At 55.0% G+C, this 23,943-nt stretch overlaps 9 protein-coding genes and 1 non-coding gene across 10 annotated transcripts; 6 read left to right on the plus strand and 4 right to left on the minus strand.

The window, feature by feature from the left end:
• Positions 1–1,072: 1,072 nt before the first annotated feature.
• On the minus strand, positions 1,073–2,171 carry BZA05DRAFT_402001 (uncharacterized protein). Its single transcript, XM_051484058.1, has one exon. It carries the CDS (start codon positions 1,919–1,921, stop codon positions 1,424–1,426), a length of 498 nt encoding a protein of 165 aa, XP_051338098.1. The 5' UTR covers positions 1,922–2,171; the 3' UTR covers positions 1,073–1,423.
• BZA05DRAFT_402003 (translation initiation factor SUI1) lies at positions 2,030–3,076 on the plus strand. Its single transcript, XM_051484059.1, has 4 exons — positions 2,030–2,230; positions 2,303–2,322; positions 2,392–2,479; positions 2,547–3,076. The coding sequence occupies exons 1-4, from the start codon at positions 2,164–2,166 to the stop codon at positions 2,972–2,974; spliced, it is 603 nt and encodes a 200-aa protein (XP_051338099.1). The 5' UTR covers positions 2,030–2,163; the 3' UTR covers positions 2,975–3,076.
• A 257-nt stretch (positions 3,077–3,333) lies between these two features.
• Positions 3,334–4,562, minus strand: BZA05DRAFT_339345 (mitochondrial carrier domain-containing protein; the record flags this gene model as incomplete). Its single annotated transcript, XM_051480930.1, has 5 exons — positions 3,334–3,575; positions 3,658–4,063; positions 4,134–4,295; positions 4,375–4,425; positions 4,500–4,562. 5 exons carry the CDS (start codon positions 4,560–4,562, stop codon positions 3,334–3,336), a joined length of 924 nt encoding a protein of 307 aa, XP_051338100.1.
• A 1,984-nt stretch (positions 4,563–6,546) lies between these two features.
• BZA05DRAFT_402013 (uncharacterized protein) lies at positions 6,547–7,352 on the plus strand. The gene is made up of 2 exons (XM_051484060.1): positions 6,547–6,988; positions 7,052–7,352. Exons 1-2 carry the CDS (start codon positions 6,637–6,639, stop codon positions 7,219–7,221), a joined length of 522 nt encoding a protein of 173 aa, XP_051338101.1. The 5' UTR covers positions 6,547–6,636; the 3' UTR covers positions 7,222–7,352.
• A 163-nt stretch (positions 7,353–7,515) lies between these two features.
• Positions 7,516–10,142, plus strand: BZA05DRAFT_80820 (WD40-repeat-containing domain protein). Its single transcript, XM_051488660.1, has 5 exons — positions 7,516–7,914; positions 7,970–8,013; positions 8,088–8,866; positions 8,915–9,811; positions 9,863–10,142. The coding sequence occupies exons 1-5, from the start codon at positions 7,695–7,697 to the stop codon at positions 9,963–9,965; spliced, it is 2,043 nt and encodes a 680-aa protein (XP_051338102.1). The 5' UTR covers positions 7,516–7,694; the 3' UTR covers positions 9,966–10,142.
• On the minus strand, positions 10,140–11,076 carry BZA05DRAFT_446106 (Clp protease-domain-containing protein; the record flags this gene model as incomplete). Its single annotated transcript, XM_051487052.1, has 4 exons — positions 10,140–10,276; positions 10,332–10,432; positions 10,510–10,858; positions 10,938–11,076. The coding sequence occupies 4 exons, from the start codon at positions 11,074–11,076 to the stop codon at positions 10,140–10,142; spliced, it is 726 nt and encodes a 241-aa protein (XP_051338103.1).
• Positions 11,077–12,121: 1,045 nt separating this feature from the next.
• Positions 12,122–17,135, plus strand: BZA05DRAFT_80864 (uncharacterized protein). The gene is made up of 7 exons (XM_051488661.1): positions 12,122–12,450; positions 12,513–12,926; positions 12,986–13,290; positions 13,347–14,584; positions 14,635–14,753; positions 14,817–16,290; positions 16,352–17,135. Exons 1-7 carry the CDS (start codon positions 12,403–12,405, stop codon positions 17,119–17,121), a joined length of 4,368 nt encoding a protein of 1,455 aa, XP_051338104.1. The 5' UTR covers positions 12,122–12,402; the 3' UTR covers positions 17,122–17,135.
• A 563-nt stretch (positions 17,136–17,698) lies between these two features.
• BZA05DRAFT_402018 (cell division protein Cdc14) lies at positions 17,699–19,036 on the plus strand. Its single transcript, XM_051484061.1, has 4 exons — positions 17,699–18,234; positions 18,295–18,345; positions 18,401–18,609; positions 18,671–19,036. Exons 1-4 carry the CDS (start codon positions 17,979–17,981, stop codon positions 18,944–18,946), a joined length of 792 nt encoding a protein of 263 aa, XP_051338105.1. The 5' UTR covers positions 17,699–17,978; the 3' UTR covers positions 18,947–19,036.
• Positions 19,037–19,964, minus strand: BZA05DRAFT_402020 (uncharacterized protein). Its single transcript, XM_051484062.1, has one exon. It carries the CDS (start codon positions 19,889–19,891, stop codon positions 19,238–19,240), a length of 654 nt encoding a protein of 217 aa, XP_051338106.1. The 5' UTR covers positions 19,892–19,964; the 3' UTR covers positions 19,037–19,237.
• A 741-nt stretch (positions 19,965–20,705) lies between these two features.
• On the plus strand, positions 20,706–20,786 carry BZA05DRAFT_t216. Its single transcript has one exon. It is a non-coding gene; the product is annotated as a tRNA-Gly (tRNA).
• Positions 20,787–23,943: the final 3,157 nt, after the last annotated feature.

Genomic DNA, 23,943 nt, shown 5'->3' on the forward strand with positions numbered 1-23,943 from the left:
AGGGAAGGGTCCGCCTGCATACTGATATGAAACAGTTCCCGCAGTATCTACATAACCTCACATACAGGCAGAAAAGACAAGACGCAAGACGCAAGACACACGGCCGGAAGTGGGGGGGGGGGGGGGGGGGGGCGGTTGGAGATCAACGGCTGTCCCTTTGGTACTTGGGTGCTCTATGTATAGTATGTACGGAGATACGTATCGGCACAGGCCTCCGTCACCGTCGGATACTCGGCCAGGCAGCCAGACCCCAGGGACGGCCGGCGACGCCACAGCTGACGGAGGAAGGGAAGGATGGAGCAAGGGAGGGGCAGGCGTGATAAGCCGCTCAGCCCGCCAGCTCGTCAGCCAGCCAGCCCACCAGCCAAAACCTCTCGCCTATGTACCCAATGTAAATCTGAATGTAGTCTCGGGCAATGGGCATTGACGGCCAACTAGCTGGCTTCAAGCCTTCAAGCCTTCAAGCCTTCAACTTGGCTATGCACGCCCGTTTTCTATTCCAGTCCTGCTCTTCGGCAGATGCAACTGCAGATCATCCGCTGGGTGATCCACTCCACTCCACTCCACTCGACGAGAGGCATTTGCAGTGCACCAATCGCCCTGTAGGCTGTTAGTCCCACGAAACGTGTAACTAGAGTATTCCGAGGCAGAGTAGATGCAAGATGCAAGAGAAGCTGCTCCTCCGGATTCGGTTGATGCAATCGGTTGATGCAATCGCTGAGATTTCCAGAATCCACGCATCCACGCATGCATGCGGCTGCTTACTAGCCAGCTTGGTAACAGGGGGGTGGATGGGAGGAGGGGAGGGGAGGGGAGGGGAGGGGAGGGGAGGGGAGGGGAGGAGGGGGGGAGGGGGAGAGGCACATCTACATACGGTACTATGATAGCGTGCTTCGACCTCGAACTCACGAACCGGCCGGCCGGCCAATTCGCAACGTTACGTTGGCGTACATACGCCCGTCGCCCGGGCATACGGATTCGGGTGTGTGAGGGTGGAGGGGTGGAGGGGTGAGTGTGGAGGGGTGGAGGGGTCAGAGGCAATCCAGCTGCTTACCTCATACTCTACATACGAAAAGGTTTCGGGCGGCGCCTCCAACTCTTGCAACTTGCTAGTTGCCATCGCATCCGCCAACGGCGCCCGGCCATGCAATGCCACATCCCTGTCGACATATCATATCCAACGGTGATCTACATACGCCGGAACGAACGTCAACCATGGGTAGGGGAAAAGCGGAAAGCCCAAGGCCCAAGGGGTGGGCCTCTTTCGAGCGGAGGGGAGGGGTGCGGAGCGGAGGGGAAACATCTCGCGCGCTGCCCAGTGCCGGGCTTTCCTTAATTGCCAATACTACTATTTCCATAGGTATATCGCCGGGCCATCAAGGTTCAAGCGAAGAAGAAAAAAAGGAGCGAAACCACGGCCTCGTCAAGTTCCGGGTCGCTGATATAAAACCTCATACATCGGCGATCGTGAACCAATCCCCGCCGCCGCCGCCGCCAGCACGAACCTGCGAACCTGCGAACCTGCACTTTCGGTTCCGGACGAACTCCTAGCCGCGCCGGGCGGACCGGCGTGGTAACTGGCTAGAGTAAGTAGCGGTGATGGATTGATGGATCGGTCGGAACGGAACAGATGATTATTAGCTGCGTGGGTGGCGAGGGAGGATGGGGCGTGGGGCTGAGGCTGAGGCTGGAGCGGAAACTTGAAAGGGGTTAATCCATGCGATGCGACGCCTGCGGAGTGAGTGATCGGACGTGTTTGGCTGGTCTGGGACGCCGGGAGTCTGGGAGGCATGGCGGGGGATGGGGCGTGAGTGGGGCTGCGACATTGTACCTTGAGTACTAATAGCAGCCAGATGAGGCGGGATGGTATGGGCATGAGTGTCTCGGGATTTGCAGTGCCGCCGTGTCTTACCGTCCCCATTTCCAGAACAAAAACGTATCCAGATTTCCGAACCTCCAAACCAGCGTGAGAACCAATGAAGCTTTAGCTACCTACTCCAACCCACCAACCAACTAGCTCCAGATCTTGGCAAAAGTGGGATGTGTGGCACATCATTGCGGGGCACAAAGCTTAGCACGTAACCCAGCTTCCACGACACGACACGACACGACACGAAACGCGACCTCCGCACATACACCCACCCACCCACACACATACACACAATGGCCGACACCGAACCCACGAGCGACATCCCCGCGGTACCCGCGAAGGTCACGCTCTACTGCGGAAGTAAGCATTGCTCCCCCGCCATCCCACAGCACCCAATCCCTCATGCTGACTGACGCCTGACCGCGCGTGCAGTATGCACACTTCCCCCGGAGGTTCGTTTTCAACCCCCAGCAGCAGGAGCGCGAGGTGGGGGAAGGGGGGTTAACACGGCGAACCGGTAGTACTGCGAATTCACCAACACGGCCAAGAAGTGTCGCGAGTGGCTCGAGAATAACCACGCGGACCTGGTGTCGGTGATTTACAACACCGGTAGGTGGCATCCAGGCAGACAATCAGTCGAGGGTAGAGCAGAGCAGCCCGCTAACTCCCGTGTTAGAAGCCGTCGAAGCCGCGATGTCGAACCTCTCGGTGGCAGCACAAGAGAAGGCCGCGAAGGCCGAAGCCGCAGCCTCGAAGCGTGCGGACAAGGAAGAGATCAAAGCCGAGCGCGAAGCGCAGAAGAAAGCGAGCAGCCGGATCACCTTGAAGCGAGTGGAGCGCACGAAGCGGAAGCACGTGATTATCGTTACCGGTTTGGAAACGTTCGGTTTGGACCTGAAGAAGGTCGCAAAGGACTTTGGAAAGAAGTTTGCGTGCGGGTCGAGTGTGACTAAGAACGCGGCCGGGCAGGATGAGATCGTCGTTCAGGGTGACCTGAGTGATGATATTCTGGAGTACCTCGAGCAGAAGTACCCTGAGGTGCCGTTTGATAATGTCGATCAGGTGGAGGATAAGAAGAAGAAGAAGGGTGAAGCTGCGGCGTGAGATGGCCTTGGCATGGGAAAAGGACGAGTACTGGGCCGTGGTTGTAGCATAGGTATACCGGTTTAATGACAATCACGAATTGGGCGTAGCAATATACCGGCTTGATTCCAATCACGAATTGAGCGCTCGATACCTATGCGAACTCAAGTCTCCATTCATGCTTGCTGCTGAACATCCCATGGCCAAAATCGCGGAATCAAAAACAACCAGAGCAACACGCCAATATCTATCCGCCTCTAGTTTATCCTCGAGCGCTCCTCCCAAAACAAAACGCCAAAGGGAAACGTAAATCTAACCGGGTGCCTGCTAACCAAAATACAACCAATAATGCATAGTAGCCGCCGCCGCCAGCCTCCTACCTACCGGCTCCATTCCTTCATCTTTTCGTAGCTAAGGAAGATGAGCGCCGACGACGGCGCGCTGCGGAAGCAAGTGATACCGCAGCCCCGGTAGAGTGCCTTGAATCCTCCGTTCCTGTACATTCCCGAGCCGACCTCCCAGAAGCCCTTGACTCTGTCGCCGGCGGTGCCGATGGCCTCCGTCTGCATCCTCGATTTGACCGAGTCGGCGGGGAAGAGGATGAGGTTGTAGCTCACACCAGCTGTCGCACACCCGTCAGTCAACCAGCCAATTAGGGGAACGACGGACCAAGGCCCAAGGCCCGCGGGAAAATCCCCCCCTACCTGCAGCCCCAGAAAGCATCATTTCCCCGGCATTGAGCGTATCAGTATTCCTCCGCCGCCGCAGCGCGGCGGACACATACTCGTACGCGCCGAACCAGGCGGCCGAGCCACCCGTCTCCCTTAGGAACGTGCCCATCTGGCCGTTCCAGAACCCGCGCAGCCCGTAGGTGCGGTGGACCTCACCGATCAGCGCGAAAGGGCCGGGGCGTTTGTGGTCGCCGGGGGCGAGGGCGGTCATGGACTGCACCTGCATCTTGCACTTGATGAGTTCGATGGGCGTGAGGATGAAGGATGCGAACGAGCCGCTGGCGGCGCCGCAGGTGACGAGTGCGAGCAGCGGAAGATCGTCTTTGGGGCCTAGCTCGCTGTAGAAGTTCCGCCGTGTGAAGGATTGCGCGAGGTTGTACTGTCAGCGGATCGGTGCACATTAGGAACCGGTCATGCGGGGGGGCGTGGATGGAGGCCTGGGTGCTTACGCTGAAGAAGAGACATGAGTTCTCCGCCGCGGCTCCGACCAGCGGCGATGAGATCCCTCGGTACATTCCGCGCAGTCCATCCTGTCGGAGACTCTGGGCAAAGCAGTCGATAGGGCCACGGTACCGCAGCGGGCGATCCTCTGGCTGGGATTGCAGCCGCACCTGTGGAGCGAGGGTGGGTGAGCTACGTGTAACAGATCTGTTGCTTTCTTTCTTTCTTTCTTCATTCGTTGCGTCATACCTTGACGGTATCAAACGGATACTCGAGCACTTTCCCCATCATGCCGGCCAGCTTTATAAGAGTAAGCTTCACGTACGGAACAAACATATACGGCAAGCACAATTGGTAAGGTGGAGGCTACTAACCGAGCCAAAAGCAATGTCCTTCATAGCTGTATTGACCGACGACGACGAGTCCGCTTCCTTCATCGGCGGAGGCGGGGGAGCTATGGGAGCTGTCTTCTGTTCGAGCACCTGAGACATCGGATGGGACTGGGTTTTTGGAGCTGCGCTGGACTGGTCTGGACTGGGTGGCTTATGGGCTTGTTGGAAGGGTTGGGAAAGAGCGCGGAGATGTTATTATCGCAGCATAGTAAGGGGAGCTCTCGACGTCGGGTAAGGGGCAAATAGAGGTGTCTTTAAGGACGTCTGGCGAGCACAAGATTCTCGCAAGTGCGACGATGGGCCAATTTGTATGGGGTGGGTCGGCGGACGGAGCTGAGGGAATTTTGCAAGCTCGCTAGTTATTTCATGGGCACTCGGTGAGGGGGAAGAGGAGGATGAAAGAGAGGAAGAGGAGAGCAGGCAGTGGAAACTCTAGCTACTTGGTTAGTTGACCGCTTAACATGGGGATGAAGAAAGGGAGCACGCAAGTGCGGTGGTCTGTAAGCTGGCCCACCAAAGAGAGGTCCGTTCGACACAGGGCGCTGAGGAACTTTGCGGCGGATGTGGGAAAAAATTAGAGTCGGGATTTTTTTTCTGCAGGGATGTGGCGGCGTCGCCAGGGATGTATCATGTCGTACCTTTTTAGCACCGCAATCTGATCATCAGATAGGCAAGTCAGATGTCATGCAATCGATTGTCGTCCAACCACCCCGCTCAAACAGCAAGAAACTTCATGTAGCATCGGCGCGATCCCGACCGGAGGCTATATACGTGGGTGGTATGGGGCTATCATACATATCAGTGCACAGGAGGCGTTGTGGCCGGGGTTGGAGAGCAGAAGCTTCGTCCAAAGCGCCAGATTACCGTCGGTGATGACATGCCGTGAGTACGTACAAACGATGGTGCGTGCGGGCATGTAGAGATGGCGGGCGTTTTGTCTACAAATACGGCCACCTTTGGCTGGAAAGTTCAACTCCAGAACACGGCGGTGTTCTTGAACTCGATAGCGAAGCATGTACACACCGGTATCCTCTGGCAAGTATCGCCCCGGCCCGTCCGCGAGCTCCTGCAGCAAAAACTCCGAGGCTCCGGCGAACCAAAAACTGTGGAGGAAGATCAAACAGCAGTCCAGCCCTTTTTCTCTGCACTAGATATACGCTTACGTATAGTATGCAATCCTTCAATCTCTCGGAACACGCCGCCCTCCCGGGTCTCTCGCGAGTCAGGAGCCGATCAACATGTGACTCGTGGGTTTGTCTGAGGGGTCGGCTTCTCCCTAGCTTATCACTCGTCGTCTTTGGGCCGAGCAGTCTGACTTCATGTTGACAGCTCCCTCGACGACCTGCTGCGGGGTATGCACACTGTGGAGAATCCGCACCTATCCGAGTGGGTTTTGGAAGGTCCTTGAACTGTTCCGCAAGATTTCGGGGAGTGATGAATCCGAGAGGCTGTGTATGTAGACAGAGGACGAATGACCAGGATCCGTCTGCGAAAGCCGACTCGCTGCATGGCCGTACCATTTGTGCATCTGCAGGTAATTTCGCCAGCTGCCGCAGTTGCGGATTTTCTAACTTGAGCCATATTGAAGTCAAATGGGACAGAGCTAGAGAAGATTTGCGCGATGGATGGATGGACGGGGAGCAGAAACCGATCGTGGAGAAATCCCATCGCGGCAAATTTATGCGCCCAAAGTTGGCGCTGAGTGGGGCCCGCCCCGGCAGACGTTGCCAAGGGACCGTGCATAGCTACTCGTGATCCCCTTTCCGCCCAGATCTGGAGCTCGAATAAACGGAACCCATTTCCCCCCACTCTCGTTACCAATAGCTGCGCGCGATGGAGCTCCCCCCCAGACAAGCTATGGAACGCGACCGCGACTGCCCTGACGATCCCGGTCAGCGCGAAGACGTTCACACCTCCGGCAGCAGCAGCAAACCACCGCCGGATCAACTGGAAATATTCCGTGCGGGAGATCGCCAAACGGTGTTGAAGAGAACCCCGACGACGACGGCGTACGATGCTGCGCAGCGGAATCCCGAGCAGAGCGATACCGAGTAGGTGTTCCGCTAGAGCTACACATCGGCCCGACTAACCACTGGTCGCAAGGAAGCTCCTCAGCGCCATGCACTCCCTCACCCAGCAACAACGGAAACGACTGGACGCTTGCGCCGGAGGACTGAGTGGGAAGCTGGACGAGCTGCGGGAACTACACGCGCGTATCGAGGACCTTTGCAATTCGGCGAAAGAGCTCCTCCAGAGCTTCAGCAACGAGGACGCCAGATTCCGTGCCGAGTTCAAGACCCAGATTGAAGGTCTCGAGCGGTTCAAGGATGAGATCGTCTCGATCGATGCGCTGCGGGACAGGCTGAGGGTTGAGCAGGAGAAGGTCGCCGACTACGAGAGGAGGATCGACAAAGTCCAGGCGAAGATCGAGAAGCAGAAGGAGATGGAGGTCGGCAAGAAGAGGGTATCCTGTAAGTCGCCGATACTGGATGGCAGGGGAGGGGGGAGTATGCACATTCTAACAGTCTTTGTAGGGAGGATGAGGCTGCTGTGGGGTTTCTCGGCGATGGTTGTGATACTGTGGTTGCTGGCGACGGCGGGCGGTGACTACGAAGACACAGACAATGTGGCCGACGATGAACCCATCAAACTACTACCTCCGGCTCTAAGAGCCGATCGCGAGTTGGAATTTTCACTGGAGTAGTGGTTTCTACATCGAGAGCAACGAAGTGGTTTTTTCTTTTCTTTCCGTTTTTTTTTACCTTTCTCTGGCGAGTAACGATAGTGGGTAGGCGTAGAGTAATTTCATTGGATTTAACCCACCTGGTTCGAGCAGAATATTTATCCTACAGGACTTGAAAGACCTCAGTATACATCATATGCCCCCTACATGCCGTTCCTGCATCATTGCCGGCGCCGCATTTCTCAGATTGCCGAGGTTTAGGGTTCGTTCTTAAGGTTGGAGGTGAAGCTTTCAGGGACTAGGTGACGTTGAGCCGCTTGTCTGCTTAGTTAGTCGCGTCCCCGTTAAACAAACGCGACCAGTAACAACCCAACTTCACCCCACTCTGCGTCTCCAATTCAACTCCGGACTTTCCCATTCAGACGACTCGACCTCTTAATTCACACTTGCGATCACGGTCCGTCTTGACGGCAGCCCTACCACAGCCCTACGCCATGGCTTCTCAGACGGGTGCTAGCACCCCCTCCGGGGGAGCCCACACAGCTGGATCACCTCAACAACTCAACCAGATTGTCATGGAATACCTCTCTAAGAAAGGATACTCCAAAACGGAAGCAATGCTGCGAGTCGAATCCGCACACACCGACGCCGAAGGGCGCCCAATCATCGCGAAACCAGAAGACTATCCGGACGCCATGTACGAGCGAGCTTACTGTCAGTATTGAGCTGTCGCGCAGCTACCGTTGAGTCGTTGGCTAACCTTACATAGCTCACCTTCGCAGGTGGATTGACAATTCTCTCGACATCTACAAGGTACGGGTTGTCCGAGCCTCCTCCTCCTCCTCCTCCTCCTTCCCTGCGAATGCGGGAGCTGATGATGTCCTCAGCCCGACCTCAAGCGTCTCGAATACCCGGTGTTTGTTCACTTCTACCTCACGATGATCTCGCAAGGATTTATGGGACCCGGCAAAACATTCTGGAAAAATCACCATCAAGAACACGAGGCCAATCATGGGCACGACCTGGAGGAGCTCTCGAGGATTGCGCTGCCGGCTCACGTACAGGAGAACACGCTAGCGAGGCTTTACCGCGAGAACAAGTACCGAGTCAAGCTTCCGGTTGCTACGAAAAACCTCCTGCTACACTATCTGGAGGAGACGGGCGAGAGCGGGGGTCAGACTGTTTTGCGTTGTCTGAACCAGTACTTCGAACTCACATCAATACCCGGTAGAACCTCGTTGTTTGATAGAGGCGGAGAGCTACAGGAAGGCGAGGGTATCCAAGGCCACACATCCGGAAGTGGAGACCTGTCGGAGAACCTGCCGGCGGTGAAGCTGGGGCCGCTGCCCATGGACAAGGACGAGATGAAGGAGATCGAGGAGGAATTGAGAGATGAGGATACCAGGATGAGGGATGCTTCCCGGAACGATGAACTCGGTGTTACTGCTGGGTCTTCGCTTGTGGACGAGTTCCAGAAGATCAAGCGTGAAGAGAGCGAGGACAGCCCCATGCGAGAGAGCGTCCCACTTCCGCCATACACGATCGCGGACATCGAGAGAGAGGTTAGATTGGTTCGAGAGAGTCGAGAGGCGATCTCCCTCAGCGGTGGACCAAGCCCGGCTCTGCCCAGTGTATGCATGTACACTTTCCATAATACAAATGACGGGTGAGTCTCGACCCCACAGCCCCTTGACACGGTCACTAACATATCAAGACTTCACTGTCTCGAGTTTTCACAGGACGCGGAGCTGGTGGCTGGTGGGTTTGCCGAGTCATACGTTCGTGTTTGGTCGGTGAAAGGAACCCCGTTGAATTCCATCATTCCCCCGGAAAACCAACCCATTGCGCCCAAATCGCGCAGGCTTATCGGCCATTCGGGACCCATCTTCGGTGTGTCGTTCTCCCCCGACGCAAAGTACCTCCTCTCCTGCTCCGAGGACAAGTCCATACGCCTCTGGTCGATGGACACATACACCGCGCTCGTAGCCTATAAAGGCCATGACGCTCCTGTCTGGGATGTCGCCTTTGGACCGTACGGACACTACTTTGCCACAGCAAGCTATGAGCACACCGCCAGACTGTGGAGTTGCGATCACATATACCCGTTGCGTATCTTCGCTGGACATCTGAGCGATGTCGATTCGGTAACGTGGCATCCAAACTCGAACTACCTATTTACAGGATCCAGTGACAAGACCGCCCGCATGTGGGACATCAATACCGGCAATTCCGTCCGTTTGTTTAGTGGACATGGGGCTCCCATCACGGCACTCGCCGCTTCCCCGGACGGAAAGTACTTTGCCACCGCTGGTGAGGATAGCTTGATCAACATATGGGACATCGCCGCGGGAAAGCGCCTCAAGTCGATGCGTGGTCACGGAAAGACCGGCATCTACAGTCTGTCCTTCTCACAGGAAGGAAATGTGCTGGTTAGCGGAGGGGCGGACATGACTGTCCGTTGCTGGGACGTGCTTCACGGCACCGGTGCATCCACCGCCGATGCCCCGGAACCCATGAACGGATCCGGAACGTCGGGGCCTACTGACGGAACCACGAAGGTGGATGGCACTGGCTCGGGAACCAAGCGCAGAGGCAAGGACGTCGTTGCTACGTATGTTGTCCCCGGCAAGCTTATCTTCTTAGTTACTGACTAATCATACAGGCCCGATCAACTTGCCGTCTGGTACACCAAGAAATCTCCGGTCTATAAGGTACAGTTCACCAAGAAGAACATGGTCCTTGCTGGATCGGCTTTCCTTCCTTAAGCTTGGCTGGTTGGGGAGTTGGGCTTGCACATAACACTTCTTGAAATATCCTACGGCGCAATTTTTCTTTTTTTTCATAGTACCCGGCGCAATTCTACTCTTTCTTCGATTCAGGAATGCGGGAATGCAGAATTTCTGTGTGGTGATGGTGGGTTTCGTATTTCAAATGTGTATCTACGAACTCTTGGTCTCAGAAGGCGGTGACTCGGGCGACTCGGGCGTCGTCTTCCGTGTTCCCAGAACTTCGTCTACAAGACCCATCTCCAATGCACCCTCAGCTGGCATAAAGTGGTCGCGTTCGAGTAATTTTTCTAGTTGAGACACTCCGTAAGCAAAAGAACGCAAGAAGGGGCAATGGCCAAGTACCAATTTCCTCGAGCGTGTGGGGCTTCGTCAAGTGATCGACGTAAATCTGGTTCAACTTCTCGCGCACGCGCAGGATCTCCTTCGCATGAATCGCGATGTCCCTTGATCACTCGTCAGCCTCGTGCCCACGCACCAATCCAAGCGCCAACCTGGCGAGAGAGAGAGAACAGCAACATACGACGCCTGGCCCGCATAACCACCACTCGGCTGATGCAACATGATGCTCGCATGGGGCAGGGCATATCTTTTCCCCCTCGCGCCGGCCGCCAGCAGCAGCGACCCCATCGACGCAGCCTGGCCCACACAGATGGTGCTCACCGGCGAGCGGATGTACTGCATGGTATCGTAGATGGCCAGGCCCGCGGTCACCGAGCCGCCCGGCGAGTTGATGTACATGTTGATCTGCTTGTCGGGCGACTCGCCCTCGAGGAATAGCAGCTGCGCGACGATCGCCGCGCTCAGCCCGTCGTGCACCGGCCCGTTCAGGCAGATGATCCGCTCCTTTAACAGCCGCGAGTAAATGTCGTCTACATAAGAGATGGGGGGGTCAGCGCGTGCGCGGGGAAGGCCGGGGGAAGAGGAAGAGGAAGAGGGGGGGTTATGTACAGGTGTGCCAGCCTCCGGCTACGGATTCGTGTACGAGAGGTGTCGGCACGTACCAATCCCGGCTTTGCGAGGTGGTGGAGAACGCGCGGGAAGAGACGAGGCGTCGGATGTGGCGGACCATTAGGGGGAAGGTAGACATTGAGGGCGTGTCGTAGAGGTGGGGGGGTAGGTACGGGTGTTCTAATGTACAACGGGTGCGGGTATGGTGGTGGTATGTGGGTATGGTGGTGGTATGTGGGTATGATGGTGGTATGCAGGTACTTTGGTGACGTTCTTCGGACCCGGTGGAGGCGGCCGATAGCTTTGAAGAGCTAGAGCATGGTCGCCGAGACATGTCATCCATAGGCGGGGTTCGGCGTTCGGGGGTTCGGCGTTCACGGTCGGGGTTACTTTTGGACCGTGTTGCGCACTTAGGGTGGCGGTGGGTCGGACGGAACTTCGGGATTCGGCCGCCCCAACACACCCGACGGGACTCACGGAGAGTCGGTACTTTAGTGCATTCTATGGTACTGTAACGGCAATCCCGAATATGAGCCGCAGTCCTTGTCCATGGAACAGTCGTGGCACCACGCAGGTCGCACCATAGTAGCTACCTCATACTATCTAAGCAGGCGGTACACTTGTAGCTACCGAATTCCGATACAAGGAAGCATCGTACATACCGTAATTCTTGAGGCATGGTTATCCCCAGAAAGGGATTTGCTGAACCAGCTCAACCGGTGTTCTTGTACCGTATGATACTTGCGTCCGGGTGCTTTCTTCGCTCGGAAGTGGCGGATGGAGGGGCATTTTGACTGGTATTGGGAGATGGTGGCTGGCAACTCAGTCATCGTTACCTTTTGCTGCTCTTCAGACTCTGAGCGGTGGCGGGGCCATAATTCAGTGACCGCGCCTCCAATGTATATAGGATTTGCGCATAGGCCAGAGATCCTATTGCGGGGTGATAGATATCTGCACCCAAGTAAGTAAGTGGGTATGCATAGCACGTAGGTGCTAAGCTGTGGCCTGCAGCACCGGGAAAGCCGAAGCTTTCACTGCGCATGTTGCACAGTTCCGCATTGAAAGTTTCCTCACGCCGATGGAATTTTCACCATTGAAGGGGACGGGTATCCCCACGTAGCTACTAGGAGCCCGTATCGAAGCACAGCCGCATTGGTTTCTCTTCACCGCATTCAGGATCCGTTGTGAAACAATAGGTATGACGGGGAAGTCCTGGGGTACGCGGCTAGATTTAGATATTAGGACACGTCAAGTTCAGGCCGAAATCACATCCCCTCCCATCATCCTCCTCCTCCCTCTTCTCCGTCATCGCCACCACCGCCCCATCATCACCAACACCCACTTTACGCCCTGCCTACGATCGATCTGCCGTCGTCGCGGTAAAACCTATTGAACGAAGCGACCCGCACTGTCTGCAAGGCAATAACGCTGTGCTGATCGGAACGAAACGGCTACCACTCTCACAATGCGGCTGCTGAGGCTGTGCTCGCTGGCAGCAGCAGTACTGCTGCCGGTACGTTGCTACAGGCGTTTCCTCCCATAGCTGTGGATAGCTGACACTACCTGTGCTACCAGAGCGCCCTCGCCGATAAATACTCGGTCCACAAGACAACGTTCCAAAACGTTCCGGCCGCCCTATCCTACTTCGAGGACAGTCCCGTGCTATTGACGTTCGACCCCAAGGGCAGAGATGTATATCGGTCAGAAAATGACGGAAAGGATTGGACGAACATCGACGACGTCAAGGGAAAGGCTGTCGAATTCGTGCAACATCCTTTTGATAAGGATCGTGCCGTGATATTTTCGGACGGGAAAGACCACTGGGCTACGAAGGATAAGGGAAAGACCTGGAAGAAGTTTACGGTGGACCTGCCGGTGTCGATACGCCAGATGCCCCTGGCGTTCAGTGCGGCAAATCCGGACCATGTGCTGTATGCCGGACAGCAATGTGATCCCGACGATATATGGGGGTACAATTGCCCTGACAAGGTGGGCTATCTCCGGTTGGGGGTGCGGGGAATACGGGTTGCTGACCTTGTGCTGTGCAGACCTTCTACTCGAAGGATTGGTTCGGTACCGTGCGGCCCCTAGTCGAAAACACCCATAGTTGTCTGTTTGCGCGCGGGAACAAGCTCTTCACAGAAGGCCCCGAGGACGCGATCTTCTGTATCGTTGACGGGGATGACAAATACCAGGAACACCGCAAACTAATGGTATCCAACAACTTCTTTCAAGATTCAGCCGAGCCGAAATTGGATGGCTACAACAGTGTGAGGGGGCTGGCTGGGCTGGCGTCTGTTTCCAAGTTTATAGTTGCGGCTGTTCGCGGTGCGGGCACGGAGGAGATGGCACTGTATGTTCCATGTGTTGCTCATTCGTATCCTTTCGAAATATTCATGGTGTTTCCAGATACGTATCGAATAACGCGACTACCTGGGACCGTGCCGAGTTCCCACAAGACCACGGCGGGCTCAAAGAAGACGCTTATACCATCCTTGAGTCCACTCCGTACAGCATCCAGGTTGATGTGTTGACCACGAAAGGCACCCAAGCTCCTATTGGAGAGCTGTTCACCAGCAACTCGAATGGCACCTACTTCACCCGTGACCTGGACAACACTAACCGTATCGCCAGAGGCTTGGTTGATTTTGAGCAGATCGAGGGCATCGAGGGCATCGTGCTAGCCAACATCGTCGCGAATGCTGATGAAGTCAAAGCAAGCGGGGCGAAGGAAAAGAAACTGCAGACCAAGATTTCCTTTGACGACGGGAAGTTGGGTACCTGGAAGGCTCTCAAAGCCGACGGCAAGGACCTGCATCTCCACTCGATCACAGAATTGGCCAATGGCGGCCGCGTGTACTCGAGCCGGGCACCCGGCCTCGTGATGGGTGTCGGAAATACCGGTGATTACCTCGACAGCTATGACAACGGTGATCTGTACATCTCCGAGGACGCAGGATTGACCTGGACCAGGACTCGGACCGAGGCTCACAAGTACGAGTTCGGGGGAGCCGGTTCCATCATAGTGGCGGTCTACGATGAGGGATTCACGGACAAGGTCTCATACTCCAAGGACCACGGAAAGACCTGGAAGGATGTAAATCTCGACACTGAGATTCGCGCTCGACTGTTGACTACCACTCCCGACTCTACCAGTCTCAAGTTCATTCTCGCTGGCATCGGTAAGGATAAGAAGGGACACATTTTCGACCTCGACTTCGATGACGTTTTCGACGGGAAGAAGTGTAAGCTCGATAAGGACAATGAGGACAAGAGTGATTACGTGAAATGGTATGCACGGTACGACGACGACGGTAAGCCAGATTGTTTGATGGGGCGGAAGCAATATTTCTGGCGCCGCAAGAAGGATGCCGACTGCAGCGCCGGAGAGCTCTACAAGGAGCCAGCCGCCGAGAGTGAGGTGTGCCAGTGTCAAGACCAGGACTTCGAGTGCGACTTCAATTTTGTCCGCAACGATAAGAAGGAGTGCGTTTTGGCAACCGATGCCAAGTTGCCGATTCCGCCGAATAAGTGCAAGAATCCAAAGGACGAGTACATGGGGCCGAGTGGATACCGTAAGATTCCCGGGAATAGCTGCAAAGACGGTGTTAATAAGGAAGAGCCGATGAAACGCAAGTGTGATGAAGGTAATAGTTGCCCGCTCTTCTCCAGCAGAATGGTTTTCTCACTGTGTCAGCTATTTCCACGCCCTCGACTGGAAAGATTGTGTCCACGTCCCACGAATTCCGTGCAAAGAAGCCCCTCGACTACTTCTATCTCAACAATGCAGAGACCGCGGCCGTCACCGAGGAAGAGGTATGTCATGTATCTTGGGTGGCCATATACCATGTTACAGAGACTGACTGACTGACCCGGCAGACCGTCTTCATGATGACCGACAAGCAAGAAATTTGGGTGTCCCACAACGGCGGTAAGGAGTGGGAGCACGTCCTGAAGGACGCCAAAGTCATCGCCGTATACCCGCACCCGCACGATTGGAAACATGTATATTTCGTCACCAACTCCAAGACGATCCACTATACCACCGATCGCGGACACAGCTTCAGCGAGATGCAAGCCCCAGAACTGCCCAATAGGCAGGGTTTTCCATTCCTGGATTTCCATCCTCTCAAGAATGAATGGTTCATCTGGCACAGCCAGAAGGATTGTTCGGATCCGATGAAATGCCATACGATCGCGTGGTACACCACCTCTGCAGGAGTGGAGTGGCATGTGCTCAAGAGCTACTCCGGAGCCTGCAAGTGGGTGCGTGCCCAGCGCAAGGAGACGCCGGATAAGCTGGTATTCTGCGAGCACGCGGCAAACGAAGACCCCAGGGCAGAGACGATGGAACTTCTTTCGAGCTCTACCTTTTTCGAGGACGAGAAGAAGCACTTTGACCGCATCATTGGATACGCAACTATGCAGGAGTTCATCGTGGTCGCTGGCGTCAAGGACGATAATTCGCTCCAGGCTTCCGCCTCGGTCGATGGCCAGACTTTCGCGGATGCACATTTCCCACATGGGTTTAATGTTCCGCATCAGACAGCCTACACCGTCCTGGACTCGGTCACACATTCCGTGTTCCTCCACGTCACTGTGAACGACCGCAGGGGGTATGAGTACGGCAGCCTGCTGAAGTCGAATTCCAACGGCACGAATTATGTGCTCTCACTCGACGCGGTCAACAGGAATGAGGATGGCTTCGTCGACTTCGAGAGGATGCAAATTCTCGAGGGTATTGCGATCGTGAACCGCGTGGTGAACCACGAGGCTGCGTCCACGGGCGAGAAGAAGAAGCTGCGGAGTATGATCACCCACAACGACGGCGGGAAATGGGACTACATCACCCCTCCAGCCCAAGATTCGGAAAAGAAAGCGTATAAGTGCAGTGGTGGCATCGAGAAATGCTCGCTGAACTTTCATCATTACACTGAGCGATCTGATCCCCGACATACGTTCTCGTCTGGCTCCGCGATTGGACTCATGATGGCTGTTGGTAACGTTGGAGACGAGCTCAAGGGTTTCGCAGACGGAGACACGTTCCTGACGACGGATGGAGGCATCAACTGGGTCGAGGTTCGCAAGGGACAGTATCTGTGGGAGTATGGTGATCAAGGATCCATCATCATCATCGTGGACCGGGCCAAGCCTACCGATATGGTCCTGTACACTTTGGATGAGGGCAAGTCATGGCTGGAGTACAAGTTCAACGAGAAGTTGAAGGTCACCGATATCTCCACCGTTCCTATGGACAACAGCCGGAAGTTCTTGCTGTGGGGGTACAAGGAGGGAGGCGGAGAGAAGTTCTACACGGTCCATCTCGACTTTAGCGGGATTACCGATCAGCAGTGTAAGATATCCCAGCTGCTTGTGGCAATTTTTGGGGTGTACGATGCTAATATAACCCGCAGGCAAGCTGGATGAGACTAAAGACGGAGACGATGGTAACGAAGACTTCTTCCTTTGGTCCCCTCGCGTCAACAAAGATCGCTGTCTCTTCGGCCATGAAGCGCAATACCACCGCAAGCTTGTCGACCACCGCTGCTACATAGGCCGCAAGATCGACCGCTTCCACAAGACGCTCAAGAACTGTACCTGCGTAGCCGAAGACTTCGAATGCGACTTCAACTACGAGCGGAAATCCGACAACACCTGTAAGCTCGTCCAGGGCCTCTCACCCATCGATCACTCCGCCGTCTGCAAGGACCCCAACGTGGACGAGTACTACAAGCCCGGCTACCGTCGTATCCCCGCGTCTACCTGTCAGGGTGGACTCGAGCTAGATAAGCTCGATCCTCAGGCCTGCCCCGGGAAGAAGCTCAAGAGTGGGATGAGTGGGTTCGGTCTCTTCATGGCAGTCATCATCCCCATTGCCGCCGCAGGTGGAATCGGATACTACGTCTGGACTCACATCCTCAATGGCGGCTTCGGTGCTATCAGATTGGGCGAGGACAGCGATAGCCCTCTCGTGCAGTACCCGATCATTGCCATCTCCGCCATCGTCGCGGTGGTTCTGGCGATCCCAACTATCCTCTCGGCACTGGGCGGATGGCTGGCGGGTAAGTTCACACGGACTCACCGGTACACAACGAGGAATTCGTTCGCCAGGGGCGGGGATTACTCAGTTGTCAATAACGACGAGGGCGAGCTGCTGGGTAGTGACGACGATGATGAGGTATAAGCAGCAGGCGATTGTTTCTTCTTTTGTTTATTTTTTATTTTTGGAGTGTACAGAAGCACATGAAGTTAGATGCCGTGAAATCATTGTTTTTCGCTTAAGGCAGTTGGCTACCATCATTGGATCGGAGGGTTTTGTTTTTTGTTTGTGGGCGATATGTATTTCCCGATCATTTGGTTTCGGCTGTAGTGTTTTGGCAATGGTGTAAGTACCTAGCATCTGATGCCTCGATATGTTATTCGAGGGCTCTTTTACTGGTCCTTTATTCTTGATATTCAGGCCTTAAATACGCGGCTTCCCGTCCTAATCGATGCCCGTTCAACGCTACGAGTAGTTCTACACGGTAGGTCTGTTCGCTTTAGTAAGTGATACGGACTTTCCGACCTTGATGGGATAAATGTGTAAGTATGTAAATAGTTGTTCCTGGGACGCGGAGACGGAGGTGAGGTTCATGGAAGGGACGCATGAGATCTGCAATGGTAGTGGGATTGGTTGCCCCGGTCCCTGATGGATTAGATAAGTCGATGGCAGGGAAGTACAGGTACAAGAGGGGGTATTCAATTCTGCTCTTGAAGTTGACTCCACATCAGCGCAAAATGGGTAGGGTCGAGGGTCATTTTTTTAAGATTGCACGCCAGATAATGGACCACTAAGACGTCAGATCGGGCCGGGCACCGCACGCTGTCGGGTGTTCCTGTGGTAACCGGCGAGGCTGACCGAGCTTGTTGACGTTCCGAAACCTCCCCCTAAAGCTCCCTCCTTAACGCGACTTCGCGACTCCTCTCCTGCGAAACCAAACACTACCAACCCACTCAAAACAACATTCCTTGAAATTTACTCCAAAATCCCGTTCGCCGACTATGGAAGCTCTTCTATCCTCTTCGTTTGACCTCGTCTCGTCCTACGACACCCTACATATCCGAAAGGGCCTGCGCTGCCTCGAGGGCTTCCTGGCAAAGATGTGTCTACAGATTCCGGCGCCGCCGGTGCCGCCACCAACGCCGAGGAATGGCGCGAGAAGGGATAGCATCGTTCCGCCGCCTGTTCCCGCTGCGAAACCGAAGGATGCTGCGTTCAGGGAATTTTTGAGGCTGCAGAACGGATTCGAGTGGAACGGTATGAAGCGACCCCTTTGCGACAAACAGCAGGGAATGAAAACTGACAGGTGGATCATAGTCACTATCCGACTCATAGCTTGTTTGGAACGACTACTCGGCAAGGAAAACAGTACGTCGAAGTCCGCACGGCGGTTTTTTTCAGATGCTGATGTGGTGGGGCGCAGACAATCAGAATAACCTCCTGATCCTTGCGTCACTCGACCTCATCCAGGGAATGCTCCTCCTCCACCCCCCGTCGCGCAAGCTCTTCGCGAGAGAGATCCACATGAACGTCATGCTCGACCTTCTGGACGCCGGCAACAGCTGCAACGTCCAGTCTGCCACACTTCTCACGTTGGTGTGCGCTCTGATAGAGCATCCTCAGAACACTAGGGTTCGTGCGCCCCCCACCTCGAAGGATCGCCGACAGATGCGATACTGACCATATCTTCCAGGTATTCGAGGCACTCGATGGTCTGGCTACCGTCACCGCCTTGTTCAAACGTCGCGACACTCCTCGCGAAGTGAAGCTCAAGATACTCGAGTTCCTTTACTTCTATCTCATGGCTGAGACGCCTGCGACCGGTCCTGCGCCGGAGGGAGCTCCTCCGGGAAAGATGGTTCGCATCGACCGGACAACAGAGGAAAAGCAGGCCATGCTCGGTGAGTTCATGAGCAATGTTGATGGACTGGTTGCAGACCTCAAGGAGAGCCAGCCTTTTGGCATGTAGTGTAGAACAGATTAGATGTACGATAAGTGGATGGGATGGTTGTGTTTTGTGTATTGGGTTTCCGAATTATGGCGTTAAACAAGCGGTAGATACTATATTCTACTTTACTCTTAAGTCCAGTCCGTCTCTCTCTCTCTCGTGTGCTCCTCCTCCTCCTCTGTCGCAGCGGGTACTCGTACACATATTCAACAAGCTAATCCATCTTCCAGGACTGCTCACCTGTTCCTCTTTTTGCAGTGGAGGCACCTCCACCGGTCTTGCGCAAAACATTTGGTGAACAATATTCTTCCATCAATGCATCAACACCACCGGCTTTCCCTCCTCCCACGCCGCGACAGCCTCCTTAACGTTCCTCCTGTACCTCAACCTAACGGCCTCTTTCCTCGCCGCCTCCCAATCACCGCCCTCACACGCCTCGCCAACGGCCTTCTCACTCTCGAGCACCCTATCCTTAGCCTCCCTCTCGAGCACCTCCAGATCCTCCCTCTTGCGCGCCTCCTCAATGACCTCATGCGCCTCCAGCACCTCCATAAGCAACTCCTTATCGTCCATTCCCATGCCAGTGTCCTCTGCCACATCCATCCCGTGGAGTGACAGCAGGTATACCGCGCGGCTCAGGGGATCGCGCAGCGTGCTGTACGCGTGGTTGATGTACGACGAGTCGACGTCGTCCGCGGCGGCGGGGGATTGGCGCGAGGACACGTCGGGGTGCGAGATCTGCTGCAGCGTGAAGAACTCGCGCTGCAGCGCCCGCAGGTCGATGTCGAACGGCCCGCGCGGCGGTGCGCCGCAAGGGATGCTGCGCGGGAAGAGCGTGTAGAAGGTTTTTTGCGGGGCGCTGGAGCTGGAACTGGAGCTGTGGCGGATCGCTGTTCGTGAGATATGTAGTGGTGTACCGCACGCAGGTCGAAATAATAGTCGCGGTAATCGTTGTAAGAACTTCATTGTGGGATTAGGCTGTGGTAGGTAGTAGATGCGATCGATTCGCCGGTGAGGTTTTTTCGAGCGTGAAGGGCGGACCAGGGGTCATGACGTATCCCGCAGCGTAGCCGACAGCTTAGTCTACCGGTACTCCGGCCCCTGTCCCTCAGCGGCCAGCCAGCCGTTCACCGCTCGGCACACCTGCGGGCCGACATCCATATCTAGTCCTCAAGCGCGTCTGGTGCAAATGTCCACTCGAGATGTTGAGATTCAAACAAAACATGGCATTGAATAGGACCGTAGAGGCTGCGACCCGTGTCGAGAAAACCAGCCAGTTTAACCACGAGAATATATAGTTAATAGTAGACATTTGCATGACGGTCAAACAATTCCACGGAAACCCTCCCCACCGGCTTCAATATTCATCCCTTCCTTCTAAACTCTCGGTATTCACATCAGACCGCCGCCGCCGCCGTTGTTCGACCACTCCTTTCTTCCTTAGGTATAGCCTATTCTCCACCGTTGCTTTCCATGCCAAACCCGTCCCATAACGGAATGGAATACCCAAGCAACGCACAAAGTAGGATAGAGTAAGGCATGAAGGAACACAGATCCACCACCGGAAATAATGTGCCGTGCCGCGTCGTCATGGGCATGTGCGGTGTGCGCAGCCCACGAGACTAGACAGTATGCAGACCGCGGCGACGCAGAGAAGAAAAAAGGCGGGGGACAGAAACTCCGGCCAAGCCCGCTCGCTGCGTATGGCCGTCCACGGAGTCCATTCGCCGCAACGCTACGAGGATGGGTACATGTGCGCATTTTGCCCAACATTACCATCGATTCAGTAGTGTAGGGGTATCATGGGCGCTTGCCATCCAGCATTCTGCGCCCGACCCGGGTTCAAATCCCGGCTGAATCATTCATTCTTTTGTTCGCTCGACGAAGCGGGGTTATTTTGCTGCTGGCCATGGCGGTGTGCGTGCGAGGGGAGCTCAACGTGACAAGAGTGGTGGTGGTGGTTATGGTGGGGAGCTGCACGCTGGGCGATAACAATGTGTGTGTATAATATACGGCTAAGTGGACAGATAACGGCAAAAGGTACGCCGCCGAGAGGGAGGATATTAAGTACACAAGTCTCTTGTACTATTCATGATGTCGAAATAGCGATCGAGAATGAAGAGCAACAACCCCCGCGAAACGATAGGGTGTGGGGCAACAACCACGCACATGTTTCTTCAATCTTGGGCGCCAGTGTATGAATGGGTACTCCATATCTCAAGCGGTCGGCTTGGAGGATGGATGGATCATGAATGAAGATGGCTGCCCTCCGTATATATAGCTTCTTGGAACAGTATTGATCGTACATAAATGATGTTTCTCGTCTGTAATCGGGGGCGCATCACCTTCAGTATGATGGCTACCGAGTTCGTGTGGTGGATCACAGAAGTCACTCGAGGAAAGACTCTTGTAGGTATTATGAGCCAACCAGCAATCGTTAAGGCAAACTCGCGGGGTGGAAAAGGTTATATAATCTGCCATGATCTATTAAGGTCAAATGCAATAATGATTAAACAAAACAAAATTAAGGTAGACTCGCTACACTTATCTGCATGCGCTCCGGGAGGGGACGGAGGAACGCAGCATCTCGATACACCAACATGTATACCGGTATATCTCGCTGCTAGGTATATCTGATTGCCTGTTCGCCATCCCTCGTTCCTATTAGAGTACCTGGATAAGCGAAGGAATAAGGAACAGAAGAAAACCGCCTTTCATTGTCAACACCTTTCATTCCCATCCAAACAGAAAACGAAAACCTATGAGAAGTACATAGCCTCTGTCGGCCATGATGCGTAATCCGGCAGAAACCCTAAAAAACAATAAGGGTGAAAAAACCCAGGTATGTGCAAAAAACCCATCGTCATCTCCCCCCAATCTGCTCAAGTGGTGGGGAACGATGAAATCGAATGCTGTGTAATTTAGAAGGGCCGCTTATCTCTTCCCAAATGCAGAGTACGAGTATAGGTAGTACGAGTACAAAAGCTTCCCCCCGTTAGTTATCTACCTACCCCCCGTCGGCAATACCAACAATCGTTGATCGCAGACACAACATCGCCTCGCCAAAAATCGTACAATAATGTAGTCAGCCGGAAGGTACTTACATAGAAATCCACCGTGAAGCCTCCGCCGTGACCGAGTACCTACCAGGTACACGTCTCAGCAAAGAACACGGTTCCATCGTCTTCTTTTCGGAAGGAGCGGACGCTGCTATGTAGTCTCCAGAGCTAGGTACTCGAACCGTCGAACGGCGCTGGATATAGTTGGCAGCGGTAGCCCGCTACAAACCCCGCCGCCCGGTGGCATGTGAAATCTGGCCCCTGAACCCTCGCGCCGGTTGACAGCGGCCAGCTCACGTGGGAGTGTTCGGTAGGTAGTGGGGCGTGGGCCCTGGACGGCAGCGGTGGCGGCGACGGGGTTGGAGCGTCGGCCGATGATCGATACGGTACGAGAGGACAACGTTGGCGGAGACGGTGGAGCCGATGCTTGGTCTAACGTGGTAGGAACTGGAATGAACCAGTCTTCGAGTCGGAGTGATTCGGCGTTACTTTACTACTCTCATTGGACGCTCTCCCGACAGTGAACCACGGTCCACGGTAGGTATGTAGAGTAAATCGTCTACATACGGCCGAGTCTGGGGAATGGGATACGGAAGGCCACAAAGAGCATACAGACCGAGTACCCACAAGCTGGGATTGGAGGATCGAAGTTTACGGGCACTTCCACCATATGCGCCCACCACAGAAATCCAATAGATAACCAATACCTACCTGGTAGTAGTCATCCATCGTGGAAGTGTATTGTGTGTGAGTATAGGTGGAATACAATGCCTATGAGCTTACGAACATGCGCCTGAATACCTGTGACACGATTCAGTACTATGAATCATCAGACAACTCAGCTCGTGCGGTCCAACACTTGATTCATGTGTCGAGGTCGAAGTGCTTACGTAACCGATCACCGCTGCGAATCGTCAGTTACGACTTACGACCGATAATGAAAGCCGGATCCGGACGACGGGCTGAAATCATCAACCGGAAGCCGGAGTCTGAGTCCATCATGGATCGGTCCGCCTCAGTGCCTCACCGACCGCCCATTACTCTATTACCCACACCTACCACCATTAATATTACCACTCGATACCCTAAGCCCTAAACCCGCAACGACACTCTGGTTATCTGCCCCGACATAGCATACGATGCAGTGTAACATCACCCCTGTGACTCTGCGAGCAAAAAATCGTTTCCCATTCCGAACAAAACCCCCCCTCCCCCCTCCCCCCTCCCCCCACACCGAGACCACGGAAAAGACGGCCGTGGCAGGCAGGCAGCCAGGTACTCTACTCCTAGTAGTTATCACAGGCTTAGCACCGACCAAGAGATGTCAGGAAGCCCCCGTACGATTCTTCTGTCTCGCACACCCATCGCACCGCACGCTAGTTACGTTAGAGTCCTTATCCGGTAGGTATGTATCTGCTCGAGAATCGAGCATCGCTAGCCGAACCACTGCTTCGGGCAGATGCCAGATGCTAGACAGCGGTGGACAGCCTGCGCGCACGAATGGGAATCTGGGCAGTGGGCGTGGACGACGGGCAGTGGGCGACAGGCGTGGACTGCTAGCGCATCGAGTGATTGCTCAGGTTCCTACGTACGCACATAACCCGGTGCAGAACGTTGATGTACCATAAAGGCTCGGAAGACCTGCCTGCCTACCTGTCTGCCCGCCCGTTTGGTGCGGCGTATATATGGTGTTTGACCGTTGACGGAAACTATGGTACCTGGGACTGTGCCCAAGTCCGCGACGGCGCGGCCTCGCTGGCTGCGATCCGTCGCCGCCGCAGCCCTATCGCACACGCCGTTCGCTCTGAGCCTCTGCGCCCGTGCCGTGCCGTGCCAGAGCGATAAACGCGGCTTTTGAGCCTGGGCACGGGGAGTGCACGGACAGAGTTCGCGGCGTTCGTTCTGGCCGAACTTTACAGAAGAGAATTATCTATGGAGTCGTGAGAGGGAACCGATATT

Source organism: Tricharina praecox (assembly GCF_024521635.1).
Source record: "Tricharina praecox strain CBS 144465 chromosome Unknown BZA05scaffold_17, whole genome shotgun sequence".
In the NCBI taxonomy this organism is placed as follows: Eukaryota; Fungi; Ascomycota; class Pezizomycetes; order Pezizales; family Pyronemataceae; genus Tricharina; species Tricharina praecox.

Excerpts from the sequence above, each read along its gene's own strand:
- BZA05DRAFT_402020 (XM_051484062.1), bottom strand. The coding sequence starts at position 19,891 with ATGAAGTTCTTACAACGATTACCGCGACTATTATTTCGACCTGCGTGC.
- BZA05DRAFT_402013 (XM_051484060.1), top strand. The coding sequence starts at position 6,637 with ATGCACTCCCTCACCCAGCAACAACGGAAACGACTGGACGCTTGCGCC. Across the intron at positions 6,989-7,051 it reads CGGCAAGAAGAGGGTATCCT|GGAGGATGAGGCTGCTGTGG; the intron begins GTAAGTCGCCGA and ends CAGTCTTTGTAG.
- BZA05DRAFT_402001 (XM_051484058.1), bottom strand. The coding sequence starts at position 1,921 with ATGGGGACGGTAAGACACGGCGGCACTGCAAATCCCGAGACACTCATG.
- BZA05DRAFT_402003 (XM_051484059.1), top strand. The coding sequence starts at position 2,164 with ATGGCCGACACCGAACCCACGAGCGACATCCCCGCGGTACCCGCGAAG. Across the intron at positions 2,231-2,302 it reads GGTCACGCTCTACTGCGGAA|TATGCACACTTCCCCCGGAG; the intron begins GTAAGCATTGCT and ends CCGCGCGTGCAG. Across the intron at positions 2,480-2,546 it reads GTCGGTGATTTACAACACCG|AAGCCGTCGAAGCCGCGATG; the intron begins GTAGGTGGCATC and ends CTCCCGTGTTAG.
- BZA05DRAFT_80864 (XM_051488661.1), top strand. The coding sequence starts at position 12,403 with ATGCGGCTGCTGAGGCTGTGCTCGCTGGCAGCAGCAGTACTGCTGCCG. Across the intron at positions 12,927-12,985 it reads GGTACAATTGCCCTGACAAG|ACCTTCTACTCGAAGGATTG; the intron begins GTGGGCTATCTC and ends TGTGCTGTGCAG. Across the intron at positions 14,585-14,634 it reads GAAACGCAAGTGTGATGAAG|CTATTTCCACGCCCTCGACT; the intron begins GTAATAGTTGCC and ends TCACTGTGTCAG.
- BZA05DRAFT_80820 (XM_051488660.1), top strand. The coding sequence starts at position 7,695 with ATGGCTTCTCAGACGGGTGCTAGCACCCCCTCCGGGGGAGCCCACACA. Across the intron at positions 7,915-7,969 it reads CATGTACGAGCGAGCTTACT|CTCACCTTCGCAGGTGGATT; the intron begins GTCAGTATTGAG and ends AACCTTACATAG. Across the intron at positions 8,014-8,087 it reads ATTCTCTCGACATCTACAAG|CCCGACCTCAAGCGTCTCGA; the intron begins GTACGGGTTGTC and ends TGATGTCCTCAG.
- BZA05DRAFT_402018 (XM_051484061.1), top strand. The coding sequence starts at position 17,979 with ATGGAAGCTCTTCTATCCTCTTCGTTTGACCTCGTCTCGTCCTACGAC. Across the intron at positions 18,346-18,400 it reads ACTACTCGGCAAGGAAAACA|ACAATCAGAATAACCTCCTG; the intron begins GTACGTCGAAGT and ends GGTGGGGCGCAG. Across the intron at positions 18,610-18,670 it reads AGCATCCTCAGAACACTAGG|GTATTCGAGGCACTCGATGG; the intron begins GTTCGTGCGCCC and ends CATATCTTCCAG.